Source organism: Megascapheus bottae, chromosome 33 (assembly GCF_031878675.1).
Source record: "Megascapheus bottae isolate mThoBot1 chromosome 33, mThoBot2.hap1, whole genome shotgun sequence".
Classification (NCBI taxonomy): domain Eukaryota; kingdom Metazoa; phylum Chordata; class Mammalia; order Rodentia; family Geomyidae; genus Megascapheus; species Megascapheus bottae.
Genome location: NC_143541.1, coordinates 7878934 through 7905574, shown reverse-complemented (window position 1 = coordinate 7905574; position 26641 = coordinate 7878934). Strand labels below are relative to the sequence as shown.

The 26641-nt window shown below is 56.5% G+C and overlaps 2 protein-coding genes across 7 annotated transcripts in view; one reads left to right on the top strand and one right to left on the bottom strand.

Annotated features, from left to right (window-relative positions):
* Positions 1 to 19180, top strand: part of Slc6a6 (solute carrier family 6 member 6) — a 61059-nt gene extending 41879 nt beyond the window's left edge. For 4 of the 5 annotated variants that reach the window (XM_090323914.1, XM_090323913.1, XM_090323915.1 and 1 more), the window contains 10 exons: positions 1881 to 2015; positions 2775 to 2878; positions 2996 to 3120; positions 6414 to 6526; positions 9458 to 9595; positions 11164 to 11266; positions 11764 to 11864; positions 13301 to 13471; positions 15620 to 15756; positions 18349 to 19180. In XM_090323914.1, the coding sequence (XP_090180040.1) occupies positions 1881 to 2015; positions 2775 to 2878; positions 2996 to 3120; positions 6414 to 6526; positions 9458 to 9595; positions 11164 to 11266; positions 11764 to 11864; positions 13301 to 13471; positions 15620 to 15756; positions 18349 to 18607 (1386 nt within the window). In that variant the 3' untranslated portion in view covers positions 18608 to 19180. Of the gene's footprint in view, positions 1 to 1880; positions 2016 to 2774; positions 2879 to 2995; positions 3121 to 6413; positions 6527 to 9457; positions 9596 to 11163; positions 11267 to 11763; positions 11865 to 13300; positions 13472 to 15619; positions 16901 to 18348 lie in introns of those variants that run through there. The other variant, XM_090323918.1, reaches the window with a different exon arrangement.
* Positions 19181 to 21043: 1863 nt separating this feature from the next.
* Grip2 (glutamate receptor interacting protein 2) overlaps positions 21044 to 26641 on the bottom strand; it is a 59967-nt gene continuing 54369 nt past the window's right edge. For both annotated transcript variants that reach the window (XM_090323950.1, XM_090323951.1), the window contains exons 20-24: positions 26288 to 26456; positions 25340 to 25445; positions 24156 to 24287; positions 22999 to 23145; positions 21044 to 21848 (exon numbers count right to left, since the gene is read on the bottom strand). In XM_090323950.1, the coding sequence (XP_090180076.1) occupies positions 21696 to 21848; positions 22999 to 23145; positions 24156 to 24287; positions 25340 to 25445; positions 26288 to 26456 (707 nt within the window). In that variant the 3' untranslated portion in view covers positions 21044 to 21695. The remainder of the gene's footprint in view (positions 21849 to 22998; positions 23146 to 24155; positions 24288 to 25339; positions 25446 to 26287; positions 26457 to 26641) is intronic.

Below are 26641 nucleotides of genomic sequence, written 5' to 3'. Positions count from 1 at the left end.
AATGGAGCCTGGGCAGGGGACAGGTCCAGACGCTGGTATAGGAGGACCAGTGACAGATACCAGCTGTCTCGTGCTCAGAAATGGGGCGTTGGGGAGGGTGGCTGGGCAGAGCCAGGCCTGGTTTGGGGCTCTGTTTTGCTTCTGTAAAGTGCATGGCCCTTCCTGCCTCCCAGTCCATGTGCTTCCTGCCCATGCACGTAGGAGTGACCTCTGTCGCCCATACCTTTGCCTCCCAGAGGGCATGGAGGTGGCTCCATTGTACCCAGCTGGCCACCCTCGCCCACCCTGTGTCCCAGGGGTCCTAGGAGAAGGCTCTACACACACCCAGGGCTCCGAGGCCCCACGGAGGTTCACCAGCAAGAGTGGAAAAGTACCACGTCCCACGGCAAGACCTGCTGGGCCACCACCAGGGCCCACTGGCGGCGACGGCTGGCACCAGCCTCTCCCCAGGGACCCTGGGGGTGGCATGGAAAAATTGAGAGAACGGCTCTCAGGGGCTGGTCCTCGGGGCAGCCGGGCCGCAAAACAAGAGTGAGCCGCTTTCCAAAGAGGGGCTGAGGCCTCCCGGGCACCTGGCCAGAGCCAGCACGCCCCCCCCCCACAAAGATGGGGTACCCTGGAAGCAAACTAGCCTAAAGTAAATCCCCCCAGGGCACCAGCTGACTCGCGGCTCATCAGGTAGGGTCCATCTAGAAAGCGTGAGGATTTGGGTCTTGTCAGTGTGTGAATGAGGCTTAGCTTCGTGTGGACACTTGTCAAATAAGTGCAGTCTGGAAAACAAGGGCGTCACCCCCCCCCCCCACACACACACACACGCCCGTCCCTGGCTGCAAACTGCTGGCTTTGAAGCAATGGTCTCTGGGGACCACCGCCATGGCAGACCAGGCAGGACAGGAGGAGATGCAGGCGTGGCCGTGGCCTGGCCAGCATCTCTAGTCTCCACCACACACTTGACCTTGGCCTGGCCAGGACTTGAAGTGTGACTCAGGAGAGGCTCTGAGTCTCCCAGAGGCCAGTGGAGGGCTGGACCTCCCCGTGCTGACCAAAGGCCTTGGGGAGGCTCTGTCCTTCCTTACATCTGTTTCTTGAGCAGTTACCCAGTGTCTGATGCAGTTTCAACACTGTCTCGCTCTTCACCCTTCAAGAGGGGTTTCTGCACGCGGGTGCCCACCCGCCCAGAAAGTGAAGGGGTAGAGCTGCCGGGACTTGAACCCTCACCTCCCTATTTTGTTTCAGTTCTTGTTTTTGTTTGGAGACAGTTATTGTTCTGTAGCCTAGCTTGGCCTGACTTAGGATCATCCTGTCTCTGCCTCCCCTGTGCTGGAATTACAGGCATGGGGCCCACAAGCCGCTGCCTCCCCCACTGAGTCCCACTGAGGTTGTAGCGTTAGTTGACAGTGCAGAGCGCTCTTGGGGTCGCTGGTCCAGGCCATTTGCATTCACACTGAGAGTCTCCTCTTGTGTTTTCCATTTCCACCCACTACCACCACAGCTCCCCAGGGCAGGGATTTGTTTTTCTTGCTCTACCACTGTGTTCAAAGGCAGCCTGGGTAGGAAAATCCACGAGACTCCTCTCCAGTTAAGCACCAGAAAACGAGAAGTGGTGCTTGTGTCTCAAAGTGGTAGAGTGCTAGCCTTGATGAAAGAGCTCGGGGACAATTCCAAGGCCCTGAGTTCAAGCCCCACATCCAGGATGTGGGAAAAGTCCTCATGTCACACTGGGGCTGTCGGGGAGAAAACACGCAGAGAGGCTACGCGGTGCTGAGGCCGCACAGCCAGGGACATCGCACACCTGTCTCCAGAGCCCACACTGTCCCCTGGGGCGGAAGGGGGGCAGCCAGCCGTGCCGCGGGCCTGACCGCCCTCTGTGCCCTCTGCAGGTGGTCTACTTCACGGCCACTTTCCCGTTCGCAATGCTTCTGGTGCTGTTGGTCCGCGGCCTGACGCTGCCCGGCGCTGGGGCAGGCATCAAGTTCTACCTGTATCCTGACATCAGCCGCCTGGAGGACCCTCAGGTACGCTGTGTGGCAGGCGGGCGCAGCTGGCAGCGCGTTTGCCATGGTTGCCCCTGACCATCAACCCCTGGTACTTTTCCACGGGGCCACGGCAGGCGATTGACTTTTCCAGCTCTTTCTTCATGTGATTCCCGAGACAGGCAGCGTTGCAGGCTGCCTCAAGCGCGGGGCCAAGTACTCCCGAGTCTGGACTTCTGCCCCCAGCATCTTGGGGATAGAAGGTTGGGCATCCAGGATGGCCGCCAGCTTCCTCAGTTAGTGGTCGTTGAAGCTGGTGAGGCCACATTGCCCGTTCTCCCCCTGGTCCTCTGCCTGGGGGAAACCTGGGCGCCGATGGGCCTGTTTGCCTCCCAGCGCCCCCAGCTTTCCAGTTTCCTCCCGGGGGCTGGTGTTTCTCTGGGTCTCCTTCCCTTGTCCCCCAGCAGTGCGGGGAGGGAAGGCAGCTTCACAGCATTCAGGGCCAGAAGATTCCAGAGAGAGATTGCTCCCCTTCGGGGCTGGTCCCCAGAGGTAGTCCTCACTGCAGCCCTGGCCTCGTTGGGGACAGCTTTCATTCTGAGCCCTGAGAGCGGTGTGGGGACACCTTTCAGAGACGAGGAAGCCAAAGGGGACACTTGCTGGCCCCGTCTTGGAAACAGTCCCTTAGCTGGTGCAGGAGGCAGGAAGTAGCTACAGCCTCGACTTTTTGGGGCTCCTTGCCGCTCGCCTCCAGGGAGCCAGCTCTAATGCACCCCTCTCTCCTTGCCCACCCCCCCCCAGGTGTGGATTGACGCTGGAACCCAGATATTCTTCTCCTACGCCATCTGCCTGGGGGCCATGACCTCGCTGGGGAGCTACAACAAGTACAAGTACAACTCATACAGGCAAGTGTCGCCCCGGCCGCCCGTGGGCCAGCGCGTGATGATGTCATAGAAGACGAGTAGGGAGCATGGCTTCCTGTGTTGTGAATTAACTTGCTCCCTGACGTATGTGTAACTTAGGGACTGTATGCTGCTGGGATGCCTCAACAGTGGTACCAGTTTTGTGTCTGGCTTCGCAATTTTTTCCATCCTGGGCTTCATGGCACAAGAGCAAGGGGTGGACATTGCCGATGTGGCTGAGTCAGGTACGGTGGTGTCGGTGGCAGTGGTGGTGGGCACTGCCACCTAGTGTGTAAGCCGAGTGAGTACTGTAGGCGTGAAGCCAGACCCAGGGGGATGGGGGGCGAGCCTGGCTTCTACACAGACCCCCCACTCCCGCCAAGACGCGCCCCCACCATACCAAAGAGCACAGAAGCTATCGAGGTCTTTGCGGCAGCCTGGCCCGTGGGGCGCTGTGAGCGGGGACAGTCCTGCTGAAGGCAGTTCCCTCCCTCCCCGGTCCCAGCTCCGGCCCGGGTGGGCCGCCGTCCGGCACCCATCGCCACCTTCTCGGCTGTCCATTCTGTGTTGTTACTTGCGCCCTGAGCCCAATCTGATTGTTCATTCTGCCCCATCTCTCCCCTGGCGGGGTCCACCGGGCTCTTCTGTAGACCCGGAGCTCAGCGGGGGCTGGGAATGGTCAGAGGGACAGAGGACAGGGAAGGACACCCTTGGGAGTTGGGGTGTGGGACATGAGGATCCCGTCGCCCCGGGGCGTGGGTCCCCTCCCTGTGTGCCGCTCCCGGGAGCAGCTGGGGTCATGGGAGTGGTCGCCTTAGAGAGTTCAGGAAACTAGGACAGCAGAGTTCCGACAAAGATGCTTCTGGGGCCCTAGGGGCTGGGTTCCAGGACTTGGCCTTGACTTCCTGAAGTCCTGCACCTTCTGTGTTGAAGAGGCAATCGTCCTGGTCATGGACCCCTTCCTCAGCCCCTCCCAAGGCCTTGGAGGGGGGGCCAGCAGTTGCTCACAAGGGTTTGTGGTCTCACATTGAGGCCCAGCCCTCACCCCGCCTCTCAGAGACCACCAGAGGCCAGGCAGGGTGTGATCCAGGGTCCCCCACAGACCTGGGGCAGGCGTCCTCGCTCTTCCTTGGCCCTGATGTTTTTTGGTCTCCTGTCCCAGCACCCCAGTGTTGGAGGGTCATGTAGCACCGTGTGTCTTAGGTGAGCTGAGCAGTCTGCGAGCGGGAGCCTTTCCTGGTGGGGGTGTTCCACGGTGGGCCCTCTCCCACCTCCCAGCCCACTCTGTGCACACTCACAAGCCTGAAGCCCACCAATGTGCAACTTTGCCCGGGTCCCTGAGTTCTCACAGCCACGGGGCCCTGTGACCTTCAGAGCTCGGCCATCTACATCTCCCCCTTTCCCAGCTTCCCAAGTTGGATTTTTCTTATCTTTTGGGGACTCCTCCTTGGAGCCCCCGAAGCCACCCCGCAGACTGAAGACATGGGAAATGTGGGTTCACAGAGTGGGTGGGGGTGGGGGTGGGGGAGCTCAGCTCAGCGCCCTTCCCCTCCACAGATGGGACATTTATCCCACACAGTTAGGGATATTATTTATTTTTTTGGCTGAGGGCCTGCAGGCCAGTTCCTTGACTGGTAATCACCGATAGCTGGCAGTCGACTTGGCAGTGGGAGATGAACGTTATTCTTTCTCCGTGGACATCTAGGCATTTTTGTGTCTGTATATGTGGTCAGCCCAAGTTGTTTTCTTCTTCCTGCCCACTTCTGAGACGTTGTCGTTCATTTCCCACGGTGATGTCTGAGCAGCCTGCACATCAAGGGTGATTAGGACCCTAATAAGCTTTTAACACGCACTGTATTAAGCGGAAGTGCATTTGAGCGAGGTAATTGGAGTCAAGCGCTCGCGTGCAGGCGTCACACACATTCCCTTTGGCAGAGATGGATCCGGATCCCAGCGCCTGGTTTTCTCCCTGCATTCCCTCCTCCTCCTCCCCGAGCTCGCCGTCCACTTTGAGAGGAGCTCAGCCCCTGTCCTGAATCAGAAGTGAGGTGCAGGGACGCGTCTCACGGCACGGCACCCCACCCCTCACAGGGGGGCCTTTTCCGGCCCTCCTCTGTGGGCAGCCAGTCAGGGCCAGAACCGTCAGATTCAGTGGACACCCGTGGTCTGTGATTCTGGCTTCCGTTCTAGGGGAGGAGTGCAGCTTTCCGTGGGGAAGCAGGCCCCCCTCTCACACCAGTCTCCCTATACCCAGCCTTGTTGTGAGCAGCCCAGCAGCGCCGCCAAGGTCATTGTTTTGCTAGATTTCAGGCTGAGTGGACTCCGCCTTATAGAGACCCGTCCTCCCCTGCCCCGTGTGGGATTGCCTATCAGTGCCATATAATGTGATTTCTTGTAAACATCTCTTTTTTTGTGGGTTTTTACTATATCGTTTTTCATTCTTAAACCATTCATTTGGTTTCTGATGTTTGCTTTAACACATTGTCTCCTGAACTCTGACCCCCCCCCCTTTTTTTGGTTTCTTATTCCTTTAGGGGGAGGGTGGTTTTCGATTCAGGGGTTGGTTTTTTTAGCCCAGGCCCTTGAACTCTGCCTTCTTGGAGCACCCCTCCCCTGCTGCCCACTGCGGTCACGGGGGGACAGCACTAAACAGCTCTCTGCCTCCCAGTGGCTCAATAAGAGGCTCCTGAGCTGACCCCCTCTCCCCCAAGTTCACCTTCTGGTCTGCCTGAGCACCTTCTCATTCCTGTTCTGGTCCTGCCTGAGCCCCCGCTCACTCCTGTTCTGGGCATTGGTATATCTCAGAGAACCTGACTGTAAGGAGGCTCTTGGGGTCACCACCCTCTCACTTCCAGCTGGGAAACTGAGGGCCTGAGAGGGCCTGGGGAGATGCGAGAAGGAAACATAGATGTGGACTTGTACATGTCTCCCCGGCTGGGTCCTGTGCTCCGCCCTCTCCCGTGCCGGGCTCTGGCTGGCCTCCCCTCACTGTGCCCACGCTTGGCCTTGTGCCTGTCAAGGGTGGAGGGTAGGGACTGGTGGCCCTCTTGGCTATTCTCCTGAAGAGCTGTCAGCCCTACTGAGAGCAGCTCTACCTGTTCTTCTTCTTCTTCTTTTTTTTTTTTTTTTTTTGTCCTTTCTACTCATACAGTGTTTTGGCCATCAATTCAAAAATAGAATTTGTCAGATTCTCAGCACTTTCCCTTGGCTTCCTTCCAGCCGGTGTGGACAGGATGGCTTGGCTCTGGGAGGGGCTGGGTCATCCTTCTCCCGAATCTCTAGCAGCCTGGGCTGCAGGCCCAGTTCCCATGCCCCGCCCCAACCCGAGAGCCCATAGCTACGGATTCAAGATGGCGAGGACAGAAGCTAACACCGGGCCCCTCCTGAGCCCCACCCTGAGGCAAGGCGAGGCAGGCCTGGTCTCTTTCCCAGGCAGCAGCTCAGATGCCAGTGTCGTTATGTGAGGCCCGGGGCTCCGAGGGGCCTGGTGGCTGATGTGTGTCCCTCTGTGCCCCTCCCCATTCTCTCTCCCGTTTAGGTCCTGGCTTGGCCTTCATTGCCTACCCCAAGGCCGTGACAATGATGCCGCTCCCCACGTTTTGGTCCATTCTTTTCTTTATTATGCTTCTCTTGCTTGGACTGGATAGCCAGGTGAGTGCTGTGGTGTGGGCCTGGGAGAGGACTTGGGGTACAGCACAGAGGTGACAGACATCTGTTCTGGGTTCCGGGATTGTCTGGGGTCAGCTGTCCCCACCCCCATCATGCTGCTAAGGCCTTTGGCCAGCAAAGGGTCCTCTGGGACCCTGGAATGGCCACAGGGCAGCTGGAGGACATACATCTGTCTCCAGCTGCAGGCTGTCACCCATCTCCTGAGCCTCCATTTTCTTATCCTGGCCAGTGATGTGGTGATTCCATCCTTGCCCTCGTGAGGCACCAGGAACAAGGCTGGGGACAGAATGTTCAAGGTTAGAGACCGCGTCCTTCTCTGACAGCTGTCTCCCCTGCCCGTGGCCAGGCTGAGTCACGGGGAGTGGGAACTGGTAGGAAACTTCTAGAAGGTCAGGCAGGGGAGCAGGAGTCCAGGGAGAGGAGGTGGTCAGCTTGCAAGGTCAAGAGCAGAGCAGGGAGGATTTGGCGTAAGGGGGGCTGCAATCAGCAGAGAAAACAGAAGGAAACCATCCCGGAGATGGAAAACAACTCCTTGTGCGGCGCTGAGGGCCCGGAGCCGTGTAAACAAGAGAGGGTCCTCATTAATCTTTCTGGGTTCGCGAGCTCAGCCTTTGGAGAGGCCCTTGTACAGGCTTTTAGAACTCCTTCCAAGCTCTAAGTGAAAGAAGAAAACAAAAACAGATTAATAAGTAGCCAGGCATGACATCTCCATGGCCCAAAATAGGCTGCTTGGGGACAGCACCTACTTCCAAGTGAGCGCAGAGGTGGTCAGGGGCTAGGATTTTGCCCTAGCGGGCAGGGCGGGGGGGGGGGGGACACACGGGCTGCGGGGACAGGAGGGATGGGGCCAATCTCTGTCAAAGCCAGCCTCGGAAAGGACCCCTCCGCTCCTCTGCTGCGGTCAGTGGAGACCTTGAAGCTCGGCGGTCAGGAACCTGCCAGCGTTACCTGCTGGCCTTCAGGACCCTGGGGTCCAGAGATGGAGAGGAACTTGCTGATGTCAGCTCATATGCGGTTGAGCACTTGGGGAAATGTCCCATGCCAGACCCCATGCCAACTTTGACGCTCATGTGCATGGCACCGTAGACAGAATACAGATGTCCCTGATCCCATCTGCCGGTGTGCAGCCACACATTATCTTCCCACACAGCATCTGTGCCCTGGGAGACACCCACTTCCCGGCCTGCCCCCGGCCTGCCCCAGGGTGGTCTTTGTCTTGGTGCTGGGAACAGAACCCTGAGCCTGACATGCCAGGCGCATGCATGCCCGGCTGCAGCCACGTGTCCTTACTCTGCACCGAGGCTTAGCCTAAGACTCAGCCTGGGTCATGCAGCTCGTTTGAGACTTGCTGTCGAGCTGTTGCTCTGTCTTTGTCAGTTTGTCTTCTTGAGTTCCCGGAAGCTGGGGGAGGGCACTGCCAGCCTCCAGCAGGGCCTTGTGTGAGAGCAGGGGCTCCATCACCTTGTACTTTTCCAGAGCTTTGGGCTGTGATGGGGAGTGGCTCACTCCCGCTCTGGGGCCAGCACACTGCTGGTTCTTCGTAGGCCAGGGTGGGGAGACACCCTAGGGGAGGCAGATCCAGGCTGATAGATAGCTGAGGGACCCACACCTAAGCAGCACCAGGAGGAGGGAGCTGACCTCAGTGCCCCAGCTCTGCTATCAAGTGTGAGTCAGCCATACTCAGCTGTCAGGAGACTAACAATGTCAGATCTCTCACTTGAGAGATCTTGCCAGGCCCGGCCACTGGCAGAGGAGGAACCTAAGTCCCGTCTCCGAGGTGCCAGGAAGAGGCAGTGCAGGGAACTTGGAAACAGGTTCATAGCAGCCCAGGAGCTCGAATTTCTGTATCTCAAAGAAGGGAGGAACCATTACTCCTCTCATAGCTTCACAAAGCATGGCATTTGCTGATTGCACTGTGCTCAGGTTCAGATCCCCCAGTTAGACAGCTGTGGGGGGTGGGAAAGTTCCTCCTTCTTGTAAACCTTTTCCCCAGATTTGGGCAGCAGGATTTCATCTGTCAAGCCATCTCTTTCTTTGATCCCTCCGCTGCCAGAGCTGTAGGCATTGGACCTGTTGTAGTTGCCGGGCACAGGAAATGCCTTTTTCCTGCCTGTTCTGGGATGAATCCAGGCTTTTAGCCTCTGGACTTGGAAAAGAGAATCGTCGGGGCAGTTTGGCCTAGCCAGTCCATATTTAAACGTTGCTGTGGGCTCTTAAGCCCTGAGGCTACCCACAAAGAGCTTGCCATAGACAAGTGCAGGTCGAGGGGTGGTGCCCCTGGCAGGAGAGGAAATCCAGAAAGCATCTCTTGGGCATTGGTGAGGTCAGTGATGGCACAGGTCCAGAGGATGCTGTTTAAAATAGCCAGGTGGCTCTCTGTGTGGTAATATGCCACATTCTGCAAGATCAATTAGGCGCAGAAAGACTGAGAGTGAGAAAGGGTTAAAATCCCTCTAGGAGTCTGATCGGAACTGCTCCGTTCCATGGATAAGAAGAAAACGGAGGCGTCTACCCATCCATCACATGTCTAAGCAGCCATATGTGTGTGGCCTCACATGGTGTCTCAGGCCCAGAGAGCGTGAACCACCCCCGCCGAGGAGGGGGATGGTCAGGGCAAGGACAGCTGTCCCCAAGGGGGCAGGGGCAGAGCTGGCACTGGCTTTCTGGAGGAGCAGGTGTTCTTAGCCTTGTGTGAGAGAAGGGCATTCTGGCCACAGAAACAGCCTGAGCAGGAACAAGTTGGCTGCCTTGTTTGCTGTGTGAGGGCCACAGTCAATGTGGCCTGACTGACTGTGGGCAAAGGCAGTGTGTGTGTCTGGGTCCCTCTCCTCCCCCCCCTGCCCTCCCCTGCCCTCCCCTCCCCTCCTCAAGCCGCAGCAGCTCCCTCACTGGCTCTCTCCCTCTTCCTCTCAGTTTGTTGAGGTCGAAGGACAGATCACGTCCTTGGTTGATCTTTACCCGTCCTTCCTAAGGAAGGGTTATCGTCGGGAAATCTTCATCGCCATCGTGTGTAGCATCAGCTACCTGCTGGGGTTGACGATGGTGACGGAGGTAAGCGCTGTCCCCGCAGCAGGCATGCGGCACTCCCTGCCTAGGGCACATCTTAGGATGTGGTATGCCTACCACCCTCTTCCCCCATGCCCACCTCAGGGTCCTGCTGTGCCCACGCCTCTAAGCAGGCAGCAGAAGTGGTTGAGGCCACAGCAGCGGACCCAGACCTGGCTCTGTTCTAGAGCCAAACCATTCTGCTTTGGGAGGGAGGGGTTACTGGGGTTTGAACTCAAGGACTCACACATCCTAGAAAGGTGCTTTATTACTTGAGCCATGCTTCCAACCTTTGTGTGTGCTGGTCCAGGGGCTTGAACTCAGGGACTGGGTGCTGTCCTTGAACTTTTGTGCTCAAGGAGCCACTCACTTTTAGCTCCCCCCCCCTTTTTTTTTTTAATTTGGAGGGGAGTGATTAATCAGAGATAAGAGTCTCACAGACTCTGCTGCTCAGGCTGGCTTTGAACCGTGATCCTTTGCTTTTAACTTCCTCCTGAGCAGCTAGGATTCCAGGTGTGAACCACTGGTGTCTAACTCTCCAGGCTTTTGTATGCTTGCTTTTGAGTGAGGATCTCATTGCCCACCCTGGCCATTGCCTGGACTGTCTGCCGGGATGATAGAGTGCCACCCGGTTTGTCAGGCTCCTAAGCTCTTCTTTCTGAGCTGGCCTAGAACCTCGATCCTTCCACTCTTAGCCTCTCAAATGGCTAGAATTAGGGGCTTGAGACACCAGCTCCTGGCTTCCCTTCCTTTAAATGCTGAGAGGAGCCCAGAGGCAGGCGCATGCTCGGAAGTGGTCTGCCGACATGCGGCGTCTGCCGACAGTGGGGGAGCACACTGTTCTAGTGGGGAGTGCATTAGGAGGCGAGGCAGAGGCAGAGGGCCCTGTCCAGCATGAGATGAGCACAGGAACATCCCCCCACCAGGGCAGGCTCTGCACCTCTCTCACAGTCTTACGTGTCCTCCAGGGCTTTGACGACCAGTTGTCCCAAATCCAGCACGAGTCTTCACCAGTTTTCCTTACTGGAAGTTTTCCTAGAGGTTCTTGTACGATAATGTCCCACCATGTCGGGCCCCAGGTCACATGCTAAGCAGCTGGGGGCCTCTGGGGACCACTGGCTTCTCCTTTGGATATAGACAACCCATGGTTTGGACGAGTCTACTGTTTTGCTAAAACATGTTTGCCTTTGGTGTTCTATTTCCCCGTTTCAATTAAATTTATCAGACCTAAAGTTGATCTGTTCCCCCCCACACACACACACCTTTTTTTGTTGTTTGTTTGCAGTACTAGGGTACTTGGGGCTTCCTACTTGATGGACTGGACCATTTGAACTGTGCCTCCAGTCCAGCTCCTGTCAGGAATCAGCCTCCTGGCTAGCTAGGCTTACAGGCTAAGCATTTAAGAGATGTCTACGTCTATGTGTAATATATGTGTATGCGCCTGCGTCTGTACCTACAGCCAGTTATCCTAAGCCTTTTCCTTTGGTGTTTTCTAGATGAATTGCCACAGATGTGTGTGTAGGAAGCTCAGTGAGTGATGAAATAATCCGCCTTCTCCATCCTCTCCTCCGCAGGGTGGCATGTATGTGTTCCAGCTCTTTGACTACTATGCAGCTAGCGGTGTATGCCTTTTGTGGGTTGCATTCTTTGAATGTTTTGTTATTGCCTGGATATATGGTGAGTACAGAATTGTGCGGCTCCTTTCTCACACTCCTCCCTTGGGCTTCTTTGCACTGAAGTGTGAGGATGAGAGGAGCTGAACGGGGGAGCCTTGCCCTCCTGTCCGGCATAGCCTCTCCCAGGCGAGCAGTGCCACGTCCTCCCAGCACGGACGGCCCCGTGCTGGAAGTGCCAGGTGTCAGCAGGTGTTTTGGCCAGTAGAGAACGTGGACGCACGAGAGATCACCTAGCACCCGAAAATGGCCCGTGTTGACCTCGTAAGGCTTACGTTTGCCATGCAGAGATCTGGGCTCTACCTGACACTGACCAGAAAAAGAAAAAGATACAAGATGGCCGCACGTATTTGTGTTCCACACTGTTTTGGATAATCTGCACCCGGTGTGGAGACACAGAGGCCTGGTGATCCCCGAGGCCATGTCCCAGCCCCGCTGAGCCACTCCCAGGCAGTGCTGGCCTGGGACCCCTGACCCCATGTCCACTGCTGTGTCTTGCAGGCGGTGACAGCTTCTATGACGGGATTGAGGACATGATTGGCTATCGGCCCGGGCCCTGGATGAAGTACAGCTGGGCAATCATCACTCCAGTCCTGTGTGTGGTAAGTTCCACCAGGCTCTGGCTCAACGCGGTTACGGGCTAACCTGTCTCCCATTCCACAAGCACCGGGTGTGGGCTGGTCATGGTGCGTTTAGCACCTGAATGTCGAGAGCCCCAAGGAGCCGCTGTGACCGAGAGCTCAGCTTTTGTGAGCACTTCCAGACCTGAGCTGTGTGGGGGTTTGGGCCACTAGTTAAGAAGAGGCTGTGGCGTGCAGAGTAGAGAAGTGGTGCAGGTCGGTGTGTCCTTGTCAGTGGAGGTGGGGGCACAGAGGAGCACAGGCCCAGCAGACTCTTCCGAGCTCTCCTTTCCTTTGCTTGCCATCTTAGGCTTGACCTTGCTATGCCCTTCAGCCCATGGTGACATTCTTCTCCAGCCACTGGCGAGTGGCAACTCCTCTACAGCAAAAGCTGCTGCCCTGTCCATGTCTGAGACCAGCCCAGACCCCAGATGCTTGTGGGAAACCTTGCTACACTCCATTGTCACACCACAGAGAGCTCAGATGGCAGAGACACCTCCCTAGCAGGGAGGATAAATGGGTCCCCTCCCCAATGACCTCCCAGGCCAGGCCTAATTGCTTTTGACTTATTGTATAACCTCAAGCAAGTCACAGCTCTGGGCCTCAGTTTCCCTACCTCTAAAGCAAGGACTTGAGGGGACATTAGATAACTTCAGCCTTTCACCATCACGATTGAACCTGACCTATGTCCCTCTCTCCTGTGATTCGAAACACCACCAGCCACTAGCAGAGGGCACACCGGTCCCCGGCAGATACTCACTTCTCTGGGTCTTTAGTTGTATTTGGGCCTCCTCCACTCTGACCCCATCTCTCCCTCTCTCTCCACCTGAGGGTCAGAGCCGCATAGGCGACACCACCAGAAAGGTGTGCAGGGCCGGGCGCCCTCCCACAGGCAGAATTTGTCACAGGATGGAGTTGGCTTGTTCCTACCTCGTGGCCCAGTCCTAAATGGCCTGTGGCCACCTAGAGGCGCCTTGTGGGGGCCAACCTCTGCCTCTCACGCCGAGGTGCATAGTATCGGGGCTCAGGGCCAACCCCACGTGGAGGGTGGCTAGCAGGGGTAGGGGAGGAGCCCCTAGAGAGGGGGGTGGGTTGTGGACAGAGGGAACAGCCTGTGCTAAGGCTCCAGGACAAGTAGCCGAGGAGCTGGGTGGAGTCCAGGGTGGCCAGGTGGCACACGTGGGGCAGGGAGACGGGAGAGGGGCGGGCACATGGGCTGACATGACCAGCTACGCTGCCCAGTGCAGCCTGCCTGCATCCGGAGGGCCCCAGGCAGCCACCAAGTTCTTCAGCTGGCAGCTTATCAGACTGGCACCAGGAAGACTCCTAAGGCAGCAGGGCAGGGGGTGAGGCAGCCCCAAGGAGACGGATCCACCGCGGTCGGGACCCCCAGTGACGGCCCATCTGCTTCCCCACAGGGGTGTTTTGTCTTCTCTCTCGCCAAGTATGTGCCCCTGACCTACAACAAAGTCTACGTGTACCCGACCTGGGCCATCGGGCTGGGCTGGAGCCTGGCTCTGGCCTCCATGCTGTGCATCCCCCTGGTCGTCGTCATCCGCCTCTGCCGGACCGAGGGGCCGTTCCTCGTGGTGAGCAGGGGCGGGGCCGAGGCAGCCTGCTGCCAGCTTTCTGGGTGGCCTTGCACAGATGGTTGCCCTCTCAGAGTCCGGGCTGTGGGCAGGGAACAATGGGCCTCGGGTGAGGGAAGGTGTTTCGGCATGGGGCACCAGAGGCGCACGGCCAGTCTGGGGGTGGGCAGGGGGGCTTTGCAGGCACGGCAAGAGCCTGGGACCCATCCCAGGAGGCAGACAGGAACCAGGGCTCTAGGAAAGAACCAGCCAAGGGAAGCCCAGCCCCGCCGGGTTCTGGACCCTCTGGGTTCTGAACCTGGGTCTGTGCAGCCAAGACCTTCAGAGACTCCTCTGCCCCGGGACCACTCCCTCCAGCCTGTGCCTCCCCGGCACACACAGAGCTGCAGACCCTGGGGCCTGGCAGCACCAGCGCTCTTTCCAAGAACTTGTGTTCTCAGAATGTCTTTTAACCTTTGGGTCTGGGCCGATTCCAAGTCTGCACTGTTTTGTTCTGGGTCCTTTTTATTGTTATTCTCTTCAAAAAATCTGGAGCCAGGATGTCCTGGGGCCCTGGCTCCCCCTCAGGCTGGCTTGTGTTTCCTCTGGGCAAAGAGCAGTGTCCTGCAGCGGGGAGACAGGCACTGTGTCTGTCTGAGCCAGGAAGGCCTCTTGGGTATCCTACAGTATTGCAGCTATTGTAGGTTTTGAGAGGATGGACAGAGCTCAGCCAGAATGCTGAACACTGGGCCTGAGGACAAGAGGGTGTAGCCTCTGAGCCAAACAGGGCCCCCCCCCCCGGAACACCCATGACGCCCCAGGGCTAGCTGGGCGCAGTGGGGCTGGTGGTAGGGTAGTCTCTAGAGGTGTGTTCTTCTTGGCCCATGTGTGCAGGGTGGTCTCTAGAGGCGTGTTCTTCTTGGCCCATGTGTGCAGGGTGGTCTCTAAAGGTGTGTTCTTATTGGCCCATGTTTATAGGGTGGTCTCTAGAGGCGTGTTTTTATTGGCCCATGTGTAGAGGGTGGTCTCTAGAGGTGTGTTCTTATTGGCCCATGTGTAGAGGGTGGTCTCTAGAGGTGTGTTTTTATTGGCCCATGTGTACAGCAGTCTTGTGGCGCTGTCAGGGTGGGGACACCTAGCAGCCACTAACCTGGTGACCCTTCAAGACCTGATTTTAAAATACCAGTTCCACCTGAGCTCACGCTCAGAGCCAGCTGGCATGGGGTTGGATGTGGGGGGTTCGGTTCGCTGGATGCCCTCTGGCTGGCACACTGCTAGCCTGAGCCCCTGCTGGTGGTACTTGTGTACTGCCCACGCTGTGCACAGGCCCCTAACCAGCAGGAAGCAGCAGGCTTTGGCAGCTACCAGGCGACTGGGCTGGAGCAAAGCAGAGACCAAGTCCACAGCCAGCAGTCAGGCAGGGCCACAGGCCTTAAGAGGTTTTCAAGAGGAAATGAAGGGGTGCGCTTTAAATGAAATGTTCTAGCTCGAATCTATTGGTATTTTTCTTTCTGTGACACCACACATGTGTTACATTGAGCCGCCCCCTCCCCAGCTTTTTTTTTTTTTTTTTTTTTTTTTGTAGTTACTGGCCTCTTGAGGTCTGAGCAAACATTTGGCAGAACATGGTCTTAGAGACAGAAACCCTGAGCCCTGGGCCAGCTCTGTCCTGGCTTTTCTGTGGCTCCTTCATTCTGTGATGAGATGACACTCTGGGAAGACAAAACTCACCTGCCCAGGATGGCCAGAACCCCCAAAGCTTGAGTCCCCCAAACCCAGAGCTGCAGTGGAATCTGCAGAGGCCCGGGGAGACTAGTCTGTGAAAAGGAAGCTTGTTGGCTCAGGAGGCCGAGGAGCAGCCACTTTTCTCCTCGGGGCAGTCACCCCGAAAGCACCAGGTGGCAAACAGGACGGGGGGGACCCACAGAGGGGTATGTGCGGCATGCCCGGGGAATTGGCAAGGGAAGCTGCTTTCCCAACCCAAGGGACCAGCAGACTCTCGGCAGCTCCCTGGCCCCCGCCTTCCCAGAGAGACCGAGAGCAGGAGGCAGGGGGAAGGGGAGAGCTTGCAGCGGCCCGCACAGCACACTGCAGGCACGTCAGGTGCCCAGGAATGGCGGACCCGTGAACCAGCTGGCTCACCACTTCTCCCCTGGCTTGCTTCTGCAGAGAGTCAAGTACCTGCTGACCCCCAGGGAGCCCAACCGCTGGGCCGTGGAGCGGGAGGGGGCCAGACCCTTCAACACCGGCTCCGCCATGAACGGTGCCCTGGTGAAACCAACACACATCATCGTGGAGACCATGATGTGAGCGAGCTCCAGGGCCGGCGCTTTCCTGCTGTTTACTAACATTAGATTCTCATAGGACCAGGTTTACAGAGCTTTACATTTGCACTAGGATTTTTTTTTTAATTGTCACAGAAAATGTTATTGTTAAATGTGCGTGCACGTGCGTGCGTGTCGTATGTGTTGTGTGTGCGTGGGTGTGCGTGGGTGTCTTTCGTTTTGATTTCGGGATATTTTGTATAAAAAGACAACCCGTGGGCCGATGTCCCCGGAGAGGCCAAGCTTTCATCCTGAATTAGATGGGAACTTGGTAAAATTTTCCTTTGTAATTTTTTAAACATGTGACTATACAGCCACTTAAGAGACTGTCATATACTTATACCACTTGAATTGATTTTCTTGCCAGCAATACATCTCAATTTCAAAAGCGATCCTTCGGTGCTTATGTAGCTGGCAGAAAGTTCTGAACTCCCCCCGCCCCGACTCCGAAAACTAAACAACGGATCCACACTGGGCACAATTTTCCTGGGATGGCAGATATGTCTTAAATGCATAGCCCATCTGATGCCTGGTTCAGGTGGGAGAGGACCCCACCAGCTGCAGAGGCCCAGGGGCAGTTGGGGGGAAGACAGGAAGCAACTGAAGCAATGGACTGGGGCCTCCAGCAAAAATGAGTGCCAGGGAAGAACAATCAGTAGAACTCTCAGAGCTACCTATGGGTCATGGCAAGAGCAGAGAGAAAGGGAGAGGGAGCGGGAGAGGGAGAGGGGTCAGTCTAGCATGCAGTGGGAGCCCCTGAGAGCCTGAGCAGCAGCCAGAGGCAGATGTGGCTGGGAGAATGCGGTTGGTTCTGGGCTGTCCCATGCCTGGGCCTGAAGCCAGCTCAGGAGTGTGAGTCTGTGACCTTTACATCTACCCAGTCCACATGGATTTGTTGAGGGGTGCAGGAGAGGAGGAGAGGGGAGGTGAGTGGACCAAATGATGTGGCCCCAGCGTGCGGATGTTGGCGACCGCGGGGAAGTGTGTCCTTTCTGGTCTCCTGTCCCCCTCGGTTCTGGCTCCTTCACGCTCTTGTTCAGAATGCCACCCAGGGCCACCCCGGCTAGCAGGGAAGGCCCAGAGCTGCTTTTGAGGCTAGATTTTGGATCCGGTGCAAGGGCAGCCTTGGTGGTAGTTAGCTGGCATGGCCTAGAGCCCTTCAATTCTAAGTCTGGCAGTAGCTGCTACCTGCAGGGGGTGGAGGAAAGAAGGCGAGGTTTGCAGAAAGTTGACCCCCCGAGCACACAGACTGTGCCTGGGTCCCCTTTCCAGTGCCACAGGCAGTGCAGCGGTAGACACACCTCCCTCCGCCTGCCCCCTCGGGGATCCCGGCCTAAACCACACCGACACATGGTCACACACAAAGGCCACAAGGCCAGCTGGCAGAGTGGCGTCTGGCTTAGGTTTTCAGAGTTGGGGGCTCTCCTCCAATTCAGGAGTCAGGACTCCCCCTCCCTGCTCCCACAGGGCAAGTGTAGACCTCGAGTCCCCGACACGTGTACACATCTCTGTTTACTCTGCCAAACCACACCAAGTCCTTTTCAAACATCAACCAGTTCCACCATGTTCCTATTTTTCTATGTCCTTATGGTCGCGTGGCGTCTGATGGAGTGTGTATTGTTGTTCTTGTTGTCATGTTTCTGAGTCTTATGGAACTTTAGTAAACTAACCACTGATGCGGTTGAAGACAGGTGACAGGAGAGCAGGGCGGGCCTTGTGGCCACCTCCGTCTACTCTTCCCTCCATGGCACCCCCGTGTGCGAGGCGTCAGTATTCTGGGTTGGTAGACAAATTGCAACATTCTGGAAAGGCCTGAAGAAGGTCTCTTCTCCTAAGATTCCCAGACCAAATTCTAGACCAAAGACACAAACAGACCAAGTCTCCGGCACAGCCTGGATGGAAGGCCCCCTCTTCCCCTCCTGTCCCCGGCTCCTGGGCACCTGTCTTCAGTTCCAAGCCCCTTACCCACTCCCTGGCTCTGTACCCTGTGCAGTGGTGATTGTCTTTATGTCACTGTATGAATGACACTTTTCATTAGAGCTCGTGACTCCGGTCCACTCGTGTCTTGCAGAGTAGGCTCTCTGCTTGGGACAGTCAGAGATTCTGACCACACACAGCCCAGCCTGCCAGAGCGGGACTGGAAGTGAGGGAGGCACCAATGTGTGCTGTCAACCTTAAGGAAACAAACAGGGCTCCTGGGCCAAGCTTCCCCCAGGGGACACATCGTTGGTGGTTCTTGGCCACGCCCAGTGGGGGAAGGGCTCCAATGTCCTCCTTGTAAATGGGGACATTGAGACCCAGATCAGGCGGGGATGGAGGCAGGGGATTTGACTGCCAGCTGTGCCATCTCCAAGATGTGAGCAGTGAGGTGGGCACAGCCAGGGCTGTCCTTGACCATCGGAAACACCACAGCCCGCCCGTGGACCCCAGGCTGCGGCCTGGGGAAGGGTTGAGCCCTGACCGCCACCCCAGTGGCCCTCCACCCTCCTAGCTAGGAGATGGGGGCTGGAGAGCTCCTTGTCCCCGGGAGACAGCAGGAAGCACCCCGTGCCTCTCGTGGCTCTTCTATCCCAGGGCCAGCCTCGCCCACACTGCAGCTCTCCATCGGACATGCTCTGGACAGCCAAGGGCAGAGGCCCTCTACTGCTCCCCAAGACACAGACAAGCCAGGAAGGCACCCAGAGCAAAAGCCCCGCCAGGTCTCACCGGCCCTCAGACCCGTCACGTGGGTGCTGTAAATACCTCTGTCTGCGAACCCCCATCCAGTGCAAAGCCACAAGACGAAACCCAGGGAGCAGAAGGGAGAGGCCCCTTCCCCCTCCTCCAGGCCTGACCCCAGAAACAGGGTGTCTGCCTCGAATGCTGGCTGCCCTGTTCTCTGGGGTGCCTTCCCGGAAGGATGGCACAGCGCGTCTTGTTACATCTCTGGCTTCAATCTGAGATGGTCACTCCATTATTATTTTTTTTTTTACCCAATTAATCTTTCCCATCCCTAACAACTGTGACTCTGTATTTAGCACAAAAAAAAAGCCAAGAATGTGGGTTTTGCCTCCTTCCAGAAATATGTCTGGCTCATCAGGACATTTTTTTAAAAAATAAAAAAACTTCAAAATATTTTTAAGGTATTTTAAACTTTTGTAAAAAATAAAAACCAAAAAAACCGAAAACAACCAACAAGAGGAGGAACATTTGTATCTGAGCAAGATCCTGGTGTGTGATTCAGTCTCACAGTATACAAGCTTTTGTGTATAAATGTTTTATGATATGGATCCCTGTATTTTGCAGGGTTTTTTTTCCTCTTTTGCTTTTTAGATAAATATGTATATCAATATTTTAATTCATCTTTGCTTTTTTAGAGGAGTTTGTAATCACCTTATAACATGACAATAAACATTTCCTTTTTAAAATCCAACACGTGTGGTGTATTTATTTGGCAAGCACCTTGTGGTTTCGAAAGGGTGTTAGCCCTGCTCTTGAGAGAAAGAACCTGCTCAGGGTCTGCTTTCCAGAAGGATTTCAGCATTGGACATATTTGCATAGCATAATGAGACAGGGGATAGGACTTTTTATAATGCACACAGCCTGTAGGTCATTTTATATAATATTCTGAGTGTTTCCCACCTTGTCATGCAACCTTATGCTCGAGGTAGTGCTGGATTGATGCTCAGAATGTTTCAGCCTCTGCATGCCGAAGGCTCCCACCTGTCCTCCTAGCTACACTGAGACTGAGATCTGAGGAACACAGTTCAAAGCCAGCCTGGGCATGAGAGTCTCATGTATAGTTAAGCACCAAAAAGCTGGAAGTCGAGCTGTAGCTCAGGCAGTAGAGCACTAGCTTTGGGTAAAAACAGCTTAGGGACAGCACCCCAGCCTTAAATTCAACCCTCTGGACACAGACCATTTCAGATCTTTTGCCAGACACTGGTGACTCACGCCTAGAATCCCACCTACTCAGTAGACTAAAGTCTAAGCCTCCTGAGATAAATCCTTTGGGCTGCTCACTAGCTTATTGACTTAACTAGAATGTGCACTCTATCTCAGACCACCCGAGGCCCAGTAAATGGTAAAGGGGTGAGTGTCTGTGTGTGTGTGTGTGTGTGTGTGTGTCTGTGTGTGTGTGCGCGCGCACACACCATCCTGACGTTTTAGCTCGGCCCAAGTGCTGTCCCTGAGCGTCTTTGCTCAAGGCTAGTGCTCTACCCCTTGAGTCACAGCTCTACTTCTGCCTTTTTTTTTCCTGGTTAGTTGAAGATGAGAATCTCACTGGCTTTCCTACCTGGCCTGGCTTTGAACTGTGATCCTCAGATCTCAGCCTCTTGGGTAGGATTATAGGCATGAACCATCAGTGCCTGACATGGCAGAGGTTTTGAGTGCCTGAACAATCTAGAAAGCCAGTGAGAGTATACAAGATTGATGCACAAACTGACCCTTGTATGAACTAAAAAGAAAGGCAAATAGTCTATTTGAAGTGCATTTCAATATTTATTAAAAATTCATCCCAACGGTACCCCCCTCCCAACTGCAGTCCCTGGCAGGACCATTGCACAGGGGCCCCAAACAGACCACAGGCAGCTTTTGTGGTGCAGCCTGCTGGCTTGTGCTTCCAGAGAGCCCCAAGAACTCTCAGTAGAAAAATAATTTACACAGAATAGGCTCTCAGCCAGAGAAAAATACGGCTTTAGGGGTGGGGGGGGGTGTCACCCGAAATGCATAGGCAGGCAGGACTCTGGGGAGGACAGAAGGTCAGGTCTTGAATGGACACCTGTGAGAAGCCAGAGGGAATGTTGCATATGAGGAGGCCTGGCCAGGGCTGGCCCGCCCCCTCCACAGCCAGGCCCCATTGCATATGTGTGGAGGATGGTAGAGGCCTCAACCCCAGCCTGCGTGTGCTTTCTCTTGCCTGGAATCCTGGAATCCAATGTGGCTTTCCTAAGGGGAGAGGCCCTGGTAGTGTCTGCTCCAGCCATGTTACCTAACAGGCCCAGAGAGGCCGAGAAGCCTGTGCAAGGTCACACAGCTGTGGCTGCTGGCAGCCAGGAGCCTTCTCTGCTATCCTCAACCCTCAAAGCAGAGCTTTCAGTTTTTGCTGGATGCCCCTGCCTTGGGGGTGACCGTAGAGGCGCAGGCCAGCCCAGACACAGGCCTGAGAGGCGTGTGCAGGCCGTGATGGCCCCGGGCTCAGCCAGGCGCACTGCCTCTGTTCACCTCCACTTCCCAGAGGAGCAGGGAGCCGGGGCCCGGAAACCCCGGCTCCTTCCTGCAACTGGTCTTGAGCAGCAGAGCCTTTTCAGCTTGGAGTGGCAGGTAAGCTGTACTTCCTGGCCCCTTTGTCCCCACCAGTGACCCTGGGCCTGCCCTGGGGCCACAAAGCTACATGGACAAGACATGACCGTCAGAGGCTGGGGGACCAGACACCCAGCTCGAGGTCTCCTGAGGAGGGACACAGGGTTAGAGGTCCCCCCACCAGCCCGCCTGAGCGCCAGGACTCGGGGTCAGGGAAGGTACTGGTTCATTCCTGGGCCTCTGTCTATCAGGAAACTGACCCCTGAGCCCCGCACACATCGCCTGCTTGCCTGGTGCCTCAGTCCCTGACTCTGGTAAGGCCACAGCCTTTCTCGCTTACCTCTCCTGACAGGGAGCTCACTCCCTACAGGACCTGGGGGAGCCCCCCACTTTCCCTCCATACCGCTCCCTGGTGTGCAACAACCCCAACTTGTGTAGGCAAGCCCACGCTGCGTGGGCTTCTGGGAGCCTCTCGGAGAGCTAGTGAAGACGCAGAGGCAGCTCCAGCTGAGGCCAGGACCTTGCTGCCTGGGCCCTTAGCCAGGGAGCAGAGACCAAGGCCCAACCCCGGCTCAGAACTTCCAGAAGCAGAGGAACAAGCGAAGAGCCAGTTCTCCAGCCCAGCCATCGGACGTCCTTCAGAGCATCTGGGGGCTCCTGGGCACACGTGGGGTCCGGCGGCTCTGGGCCAGCGGGTTGCGGCTAATGACCAGCTCGAGGACGTCGCCTGCCTCGGCTAGAAGCGGCACTGCCAGGCCACAGTCAAAGTCGCGTGTGCGCACGTGGTTAACCTGCAAGGGACACGAGCAGGGGACAGAGCGGCAGGGTTCCGTTGAGCGGCTGAAGAGGGTAGGAATTGTATGATTTGCCCAAATCTGGACCTGCCCTGGCCGTGACACTAGAGCAAATGCTGTGTGCACGGAGCCGAGTCTCTTCATTAACTCAGCTCTTCTGGTTAGGCCGCCGAGAGAAAGTTCTAGGGAGATGCCTGCTTCCTTTCAGGCCCCTCTAACTTTCTTCTCTCGCGCGTGCGCACGTGCGTGCGTGCGTGCGTGTGTGTGTGTGTGTGTGTGTGTGTGTGTGTGTTGCAGGGGACACTGGGACTTAAACCCAGGGCCTCACAGCCTTGCTTAGCTTTTTTGCCCACTTTTTGCAGGCTAATTGGAGGTAAGAGTTATTCAGGTCCTCTGCCTAGGCTGACTTTGAATCTCAATTTCAAGTCCCAGCCTCCTGAGCAGCTAGGATGATACGATGTAGCTGTGAGCTCTGGGCATTCAGCTTTATCTCCCCCACCCCCTCTTTGCCAATCCTGGGCTTGCAGTCAGAGCCTGAGCACTGTCCTTGGGCTTTCTCAAGGCAAGAGCTTTATCCCTTTGAGCCACAGCACCACTTCTGGCTTTTTTTTCTTTCTGTGTATGTGGTACTGAGGAATCGAACCCAGGGTTTTGTGCATGCTAGGTGAGCACTCTACCACTAGGCCACACTCCCAGTCCCAGCTTTTTCTTTTTTTTAACATAAAGGTGGTCTGGATTCCATCCTTAGCAACACACAACATACAACACACACGCGCACGCACGCACGTACACGCACATCTAGCCTCTTGCTTAGAGTTTGGTGACAGTCCTTGCTTCCATTTTATTTGTATTTTACCTTGAACTTCTATCTTAGACAGAGGGTACTGACTTTCCATTTTTAAGATAAAGAATTTTCTTTTAAAAAAATAAATGTAAATCGGAAAAAGCTCATCAATCTAGAGAAAACGTGAGTACGTGGAAAATAAAAATGGCTGGGGCTGGAGTAGAGCAATGTAAAGAGCTAAGGCCAGGCCAGGTGGTTGGAGGTGGCGTCGGTGCCCAGCGTGGCTTCCACACACCCAGCCCACTTTCCACAGGCGGAGCCTGGCCTGCTGGCCTGCTCCCTGCCAGCACTCACTGGCCTTACCTGCAGGAGCCTGTCGAAGGGCCGCAGGCCCCCTCGCTGGGCCGGCCCGTCGGCCCTCACCGTGTGCACGTAGACGCCCTTCTCCAAGAGACCATCCGAGACGCTGAAGCCAAAGTCATTCCGCGCGGGGTCCTTGTGCAGAGTCACCTGGAGACAGGAGGGCATGCACAGCCCTGGAACTCTGCCCTGCCATATCTGGTAGCCTTGGCTGGCTTTCTGTGCCCCTGGGGTCCAGCTCCAGGCCACCTCCAGCTGCGCTCCCTCATGCAGCAGCCTGCTGAGCCTACACCAGGCCACCACGCACCCCAGCCCCCGCGTCACAGCGCTCCAGGGCCTCTGGGGCCTTCGAAAGAGCCCCGCTTCCCGCTTGCTCTGTGCCTTGCTGACTCCAAGAGGCCAGGTGCATCTCCACCACCCCAGACACAAGGACAGCGCTGGCTGCAGCCACCGGCTGCAGGTAGCCACGGCTGCAGGCATCTCCTGTTGTTGTTCCTACACAGTGACCCAAGGTGGCAAGAGGTGCCAGCTTTTGGCCCCAGCTAGTTGTGGAAAGATGTGAGAGATACACTGATGTATGGTTGTCCCACAGTTCAAAGCCAGCCAGGGAAGGAAAGTCCATGAAACTCTTACTTCCAATTTATTCCCCCAAATAAGCCAGAGCCTGGGTGCTCTTCCCAAATGCTTTTTGCTCAAGGCTATCATTCTACCACGCGAAGCCACAGCTCCAATTCCAGTTTTTTGGTGGTTAATTGAAGGTAAGAGTCTGTGTAGTCTGGCTTCTAACCACGATCCTCAGGCTTTAGTCTCGTGGGTAGCTGGGATGGCAGGCACGAGGCTGGCACCCAGCTTCTTTTTTCTGAAACAGGGTTTCATTCTGCAGCCCAGGCTAGCCTGGAATCCATAATCACCCAGAGTGCTGAGATCACAGGAAAGCACCACAGAGCATGGCTCTCAAGCTCCCTGTGGAGAACTAGCTGTGAATAAGGGCCCATCATGTGTCCGGGTGTGTGTACAGGTGTGTGCACGGGCGCTCACCCCCACCCCCGAGAGTTGGAGAAAACCATCCTGGTGTAAACCCCCTGCTCTACGGTGGAGGAGAGGCCCCGGGCGGGGCGGGGCCGTGTGGTCCATCACAGGTTCCGGCCCTCCCTACCCACCTTGTGCATCTCCAAGGGTGTGGGCAGCAGCAGCTCCTGCAGGTCTTCATGGGACTCTCGGAAGTCCCGGGCCCTCCGCCAGGGCCGGGCACCAGGTCTGCCTTCCAGGGCCACGCTAGGCATGATGGATGCCTGAGGGAAGGAGCAGAGCCACCTCTCAGATGCCCCCCCACCTGCTCCACCAGTCAGCAGCTCCCCTCACCCAGGGCATGTCCTTCGGTCACGGTGGAGACCCTGAGCTCTAGGTGGGGTGGAGACTCGCCAACCAATCAAACCAGAGGAGAAGCCCTGCAGTCTCAGCGCTGGTTCATCTCTCACCATACGCTGAACCCTAGCCTCGACACCTCGGAACGTTTTCTCCTATTGTATACACAAGCAAGGTAAGATTTGAACCCAGAGTCCTGCTGCAAAGTCAGGGCCCCTAACCCCTATGTGCTTGCTCATCTTAAACACAAATAAGAAAATGGTGAGCTGAACAGAAGTATGAAGAGACCGTGTAAAGAGACAGAGGGACACGTCCACGGCAGAGGGAAGAGCCTGGGCAGAGACACGGTAAAGGAGGCATTGCCAAACCCACAGGCATGGTAGGACCAGCAACAGCCTTCCATCGAAAAAGAAATAAGGATAGCCAAGAGCCAGGGACCCCTGCCTGTCAGGAAGCTGGGATCTGAGGATCCTGGTTTGAAGCCAGTCTGGGGCAGGCAAGTCTGTAAGACTCTTACCTCCAATTAACCACCAAAATAAGCCCCTAAAATTCAAGACTTTTAAGTGGAAACAGGGCTCAAGCAATGAAGCTCCAGCCCTGAACAAAAAAAAAAAAAAAAGAGCTTAGATGATAGCCCCTCGGCCCTGAGTTCAAGTCCCAGTCCTGGCACAGAAAAAATAAATAAATATGGAATCATGGGCTGGGATATAGCTCAGTGGCAAAGCATGGGTTCAGTCCCCAATACCAAAAAAGAAAAGACAAAAAAAAAAATGGAATAAGAATGTGAGCCATCTACAGATAATGCTGACCACACACACACACACACACACACACACACACACACACACACACACACACACACACCCCACACACACACTGCAGCAGTCTTAAGGCCTCTTTGCACCCTGGCACCCGCATGCACGCACATGTCACAGCCCACATGCTGCCATCACCCACTGCCCAGACCCACTGCCCATACCTCCAGTCCCCTCAGCAGCTCTGACTGACCGCAGGACTCCAGGTCTTCCAGGGCCTCCCCGAGCTCTCTCCAGAGCCCCTCGTCCTGGGCAGGGCCGGGGGCCGGGCTGTAATGTAGGAACCACAGCGTCAGCTCCTGGCCGGTGGTGGCTGCTGGCTGGGCATCAGTCTTCAGGGCCTGGCTCATAGGGCCATGGGGCAGGCAGGTGGGCAGGCAGGTGTCCTTGGTGGCAGTGCTGGGGGCCCCAGGGCAGTGGTTGGTGACACAGAATGGGAGGGACGCAGTGAGGGGTGACCAGGACTGTTGGTGACCAATTAGAACAGGGGCAGATGAGACGGGGTGGAGAACGCTGACCCAGGATGCCTGGGAAGAGAGACAGACCGACAGAGAGCTGGACAGAAAGACAGAGGAGATCCATGGAATAGCCCAGAGGACAGACCCTGGGACTATAGGACAGGGACGGGGCAGAGCTGGAGCCAGTCGGGACACCAGACAGATGGAGGAGACAGGAGGAGTGAGCCTGCTGGAGCCAGCCAGCAGGTCACGTGGCCTTGCACACTCATGCAGTCATGTGCAAAGCCCCCGTGGCCCATGGCACCGTGGCCTCTTCCACCAAGCCCAGAGGCCGGGCTCTTCCCTTCCTATTCCACGAGCTGCATGCCCGATGCCGAGGGGCCTGAGCCAGAACTGGCGCCAGGAGCTGAGGCCCAGATCCTCAGGCAACCTGGGCTGAGGGCCAGGCACGAGTTTGAGTCCTGAGTCCCCCGTGACACCTCTGAGGACCGGAGCTTGCCAGAACAGGAGAGCCAGCCCCGTCATCTCCCACCTCCCTTCCTCTGCTGCCCCTCACCTTCTCTGGGGCTTCTTTTCCCCATGCCTCCTTCCACCCCTCCCCACCTCCCCCCCCAGAGCCCAGCCCCCCTCCCTCAGGACAACCCCGCTTCAGACCTCTCTTGGGAATTCCAGTCCCCACCCTCCTCTTCCTCTTCGGGGAAGTCATCGGGGGCTGGTGGCTGGCTGGCCCTGAGGGGCTCCATGGGCGGGGGGCTCCTCAGCCTGCCCGGCCGCCACTCCTGAGGGATCACAGCCCGGACCGCTGCCTGCAGGGTGTGGGAGCCTGGCGGGTGGAGAGGGGACAGCCTTGTCCATTCCGTCCCACTCCACTGCATGTGTAGGCATCTGGTCACCCCAGCACCCTCTGTAGCTCTCCTCCCTGTCTAACAGGAAGCTCCAGGACCCCAGCACCCCAGGGAGGCTCCAGTGGGCCGTCCTGTGCTGCTGCCCTCCCACTTTCAGGTCTGA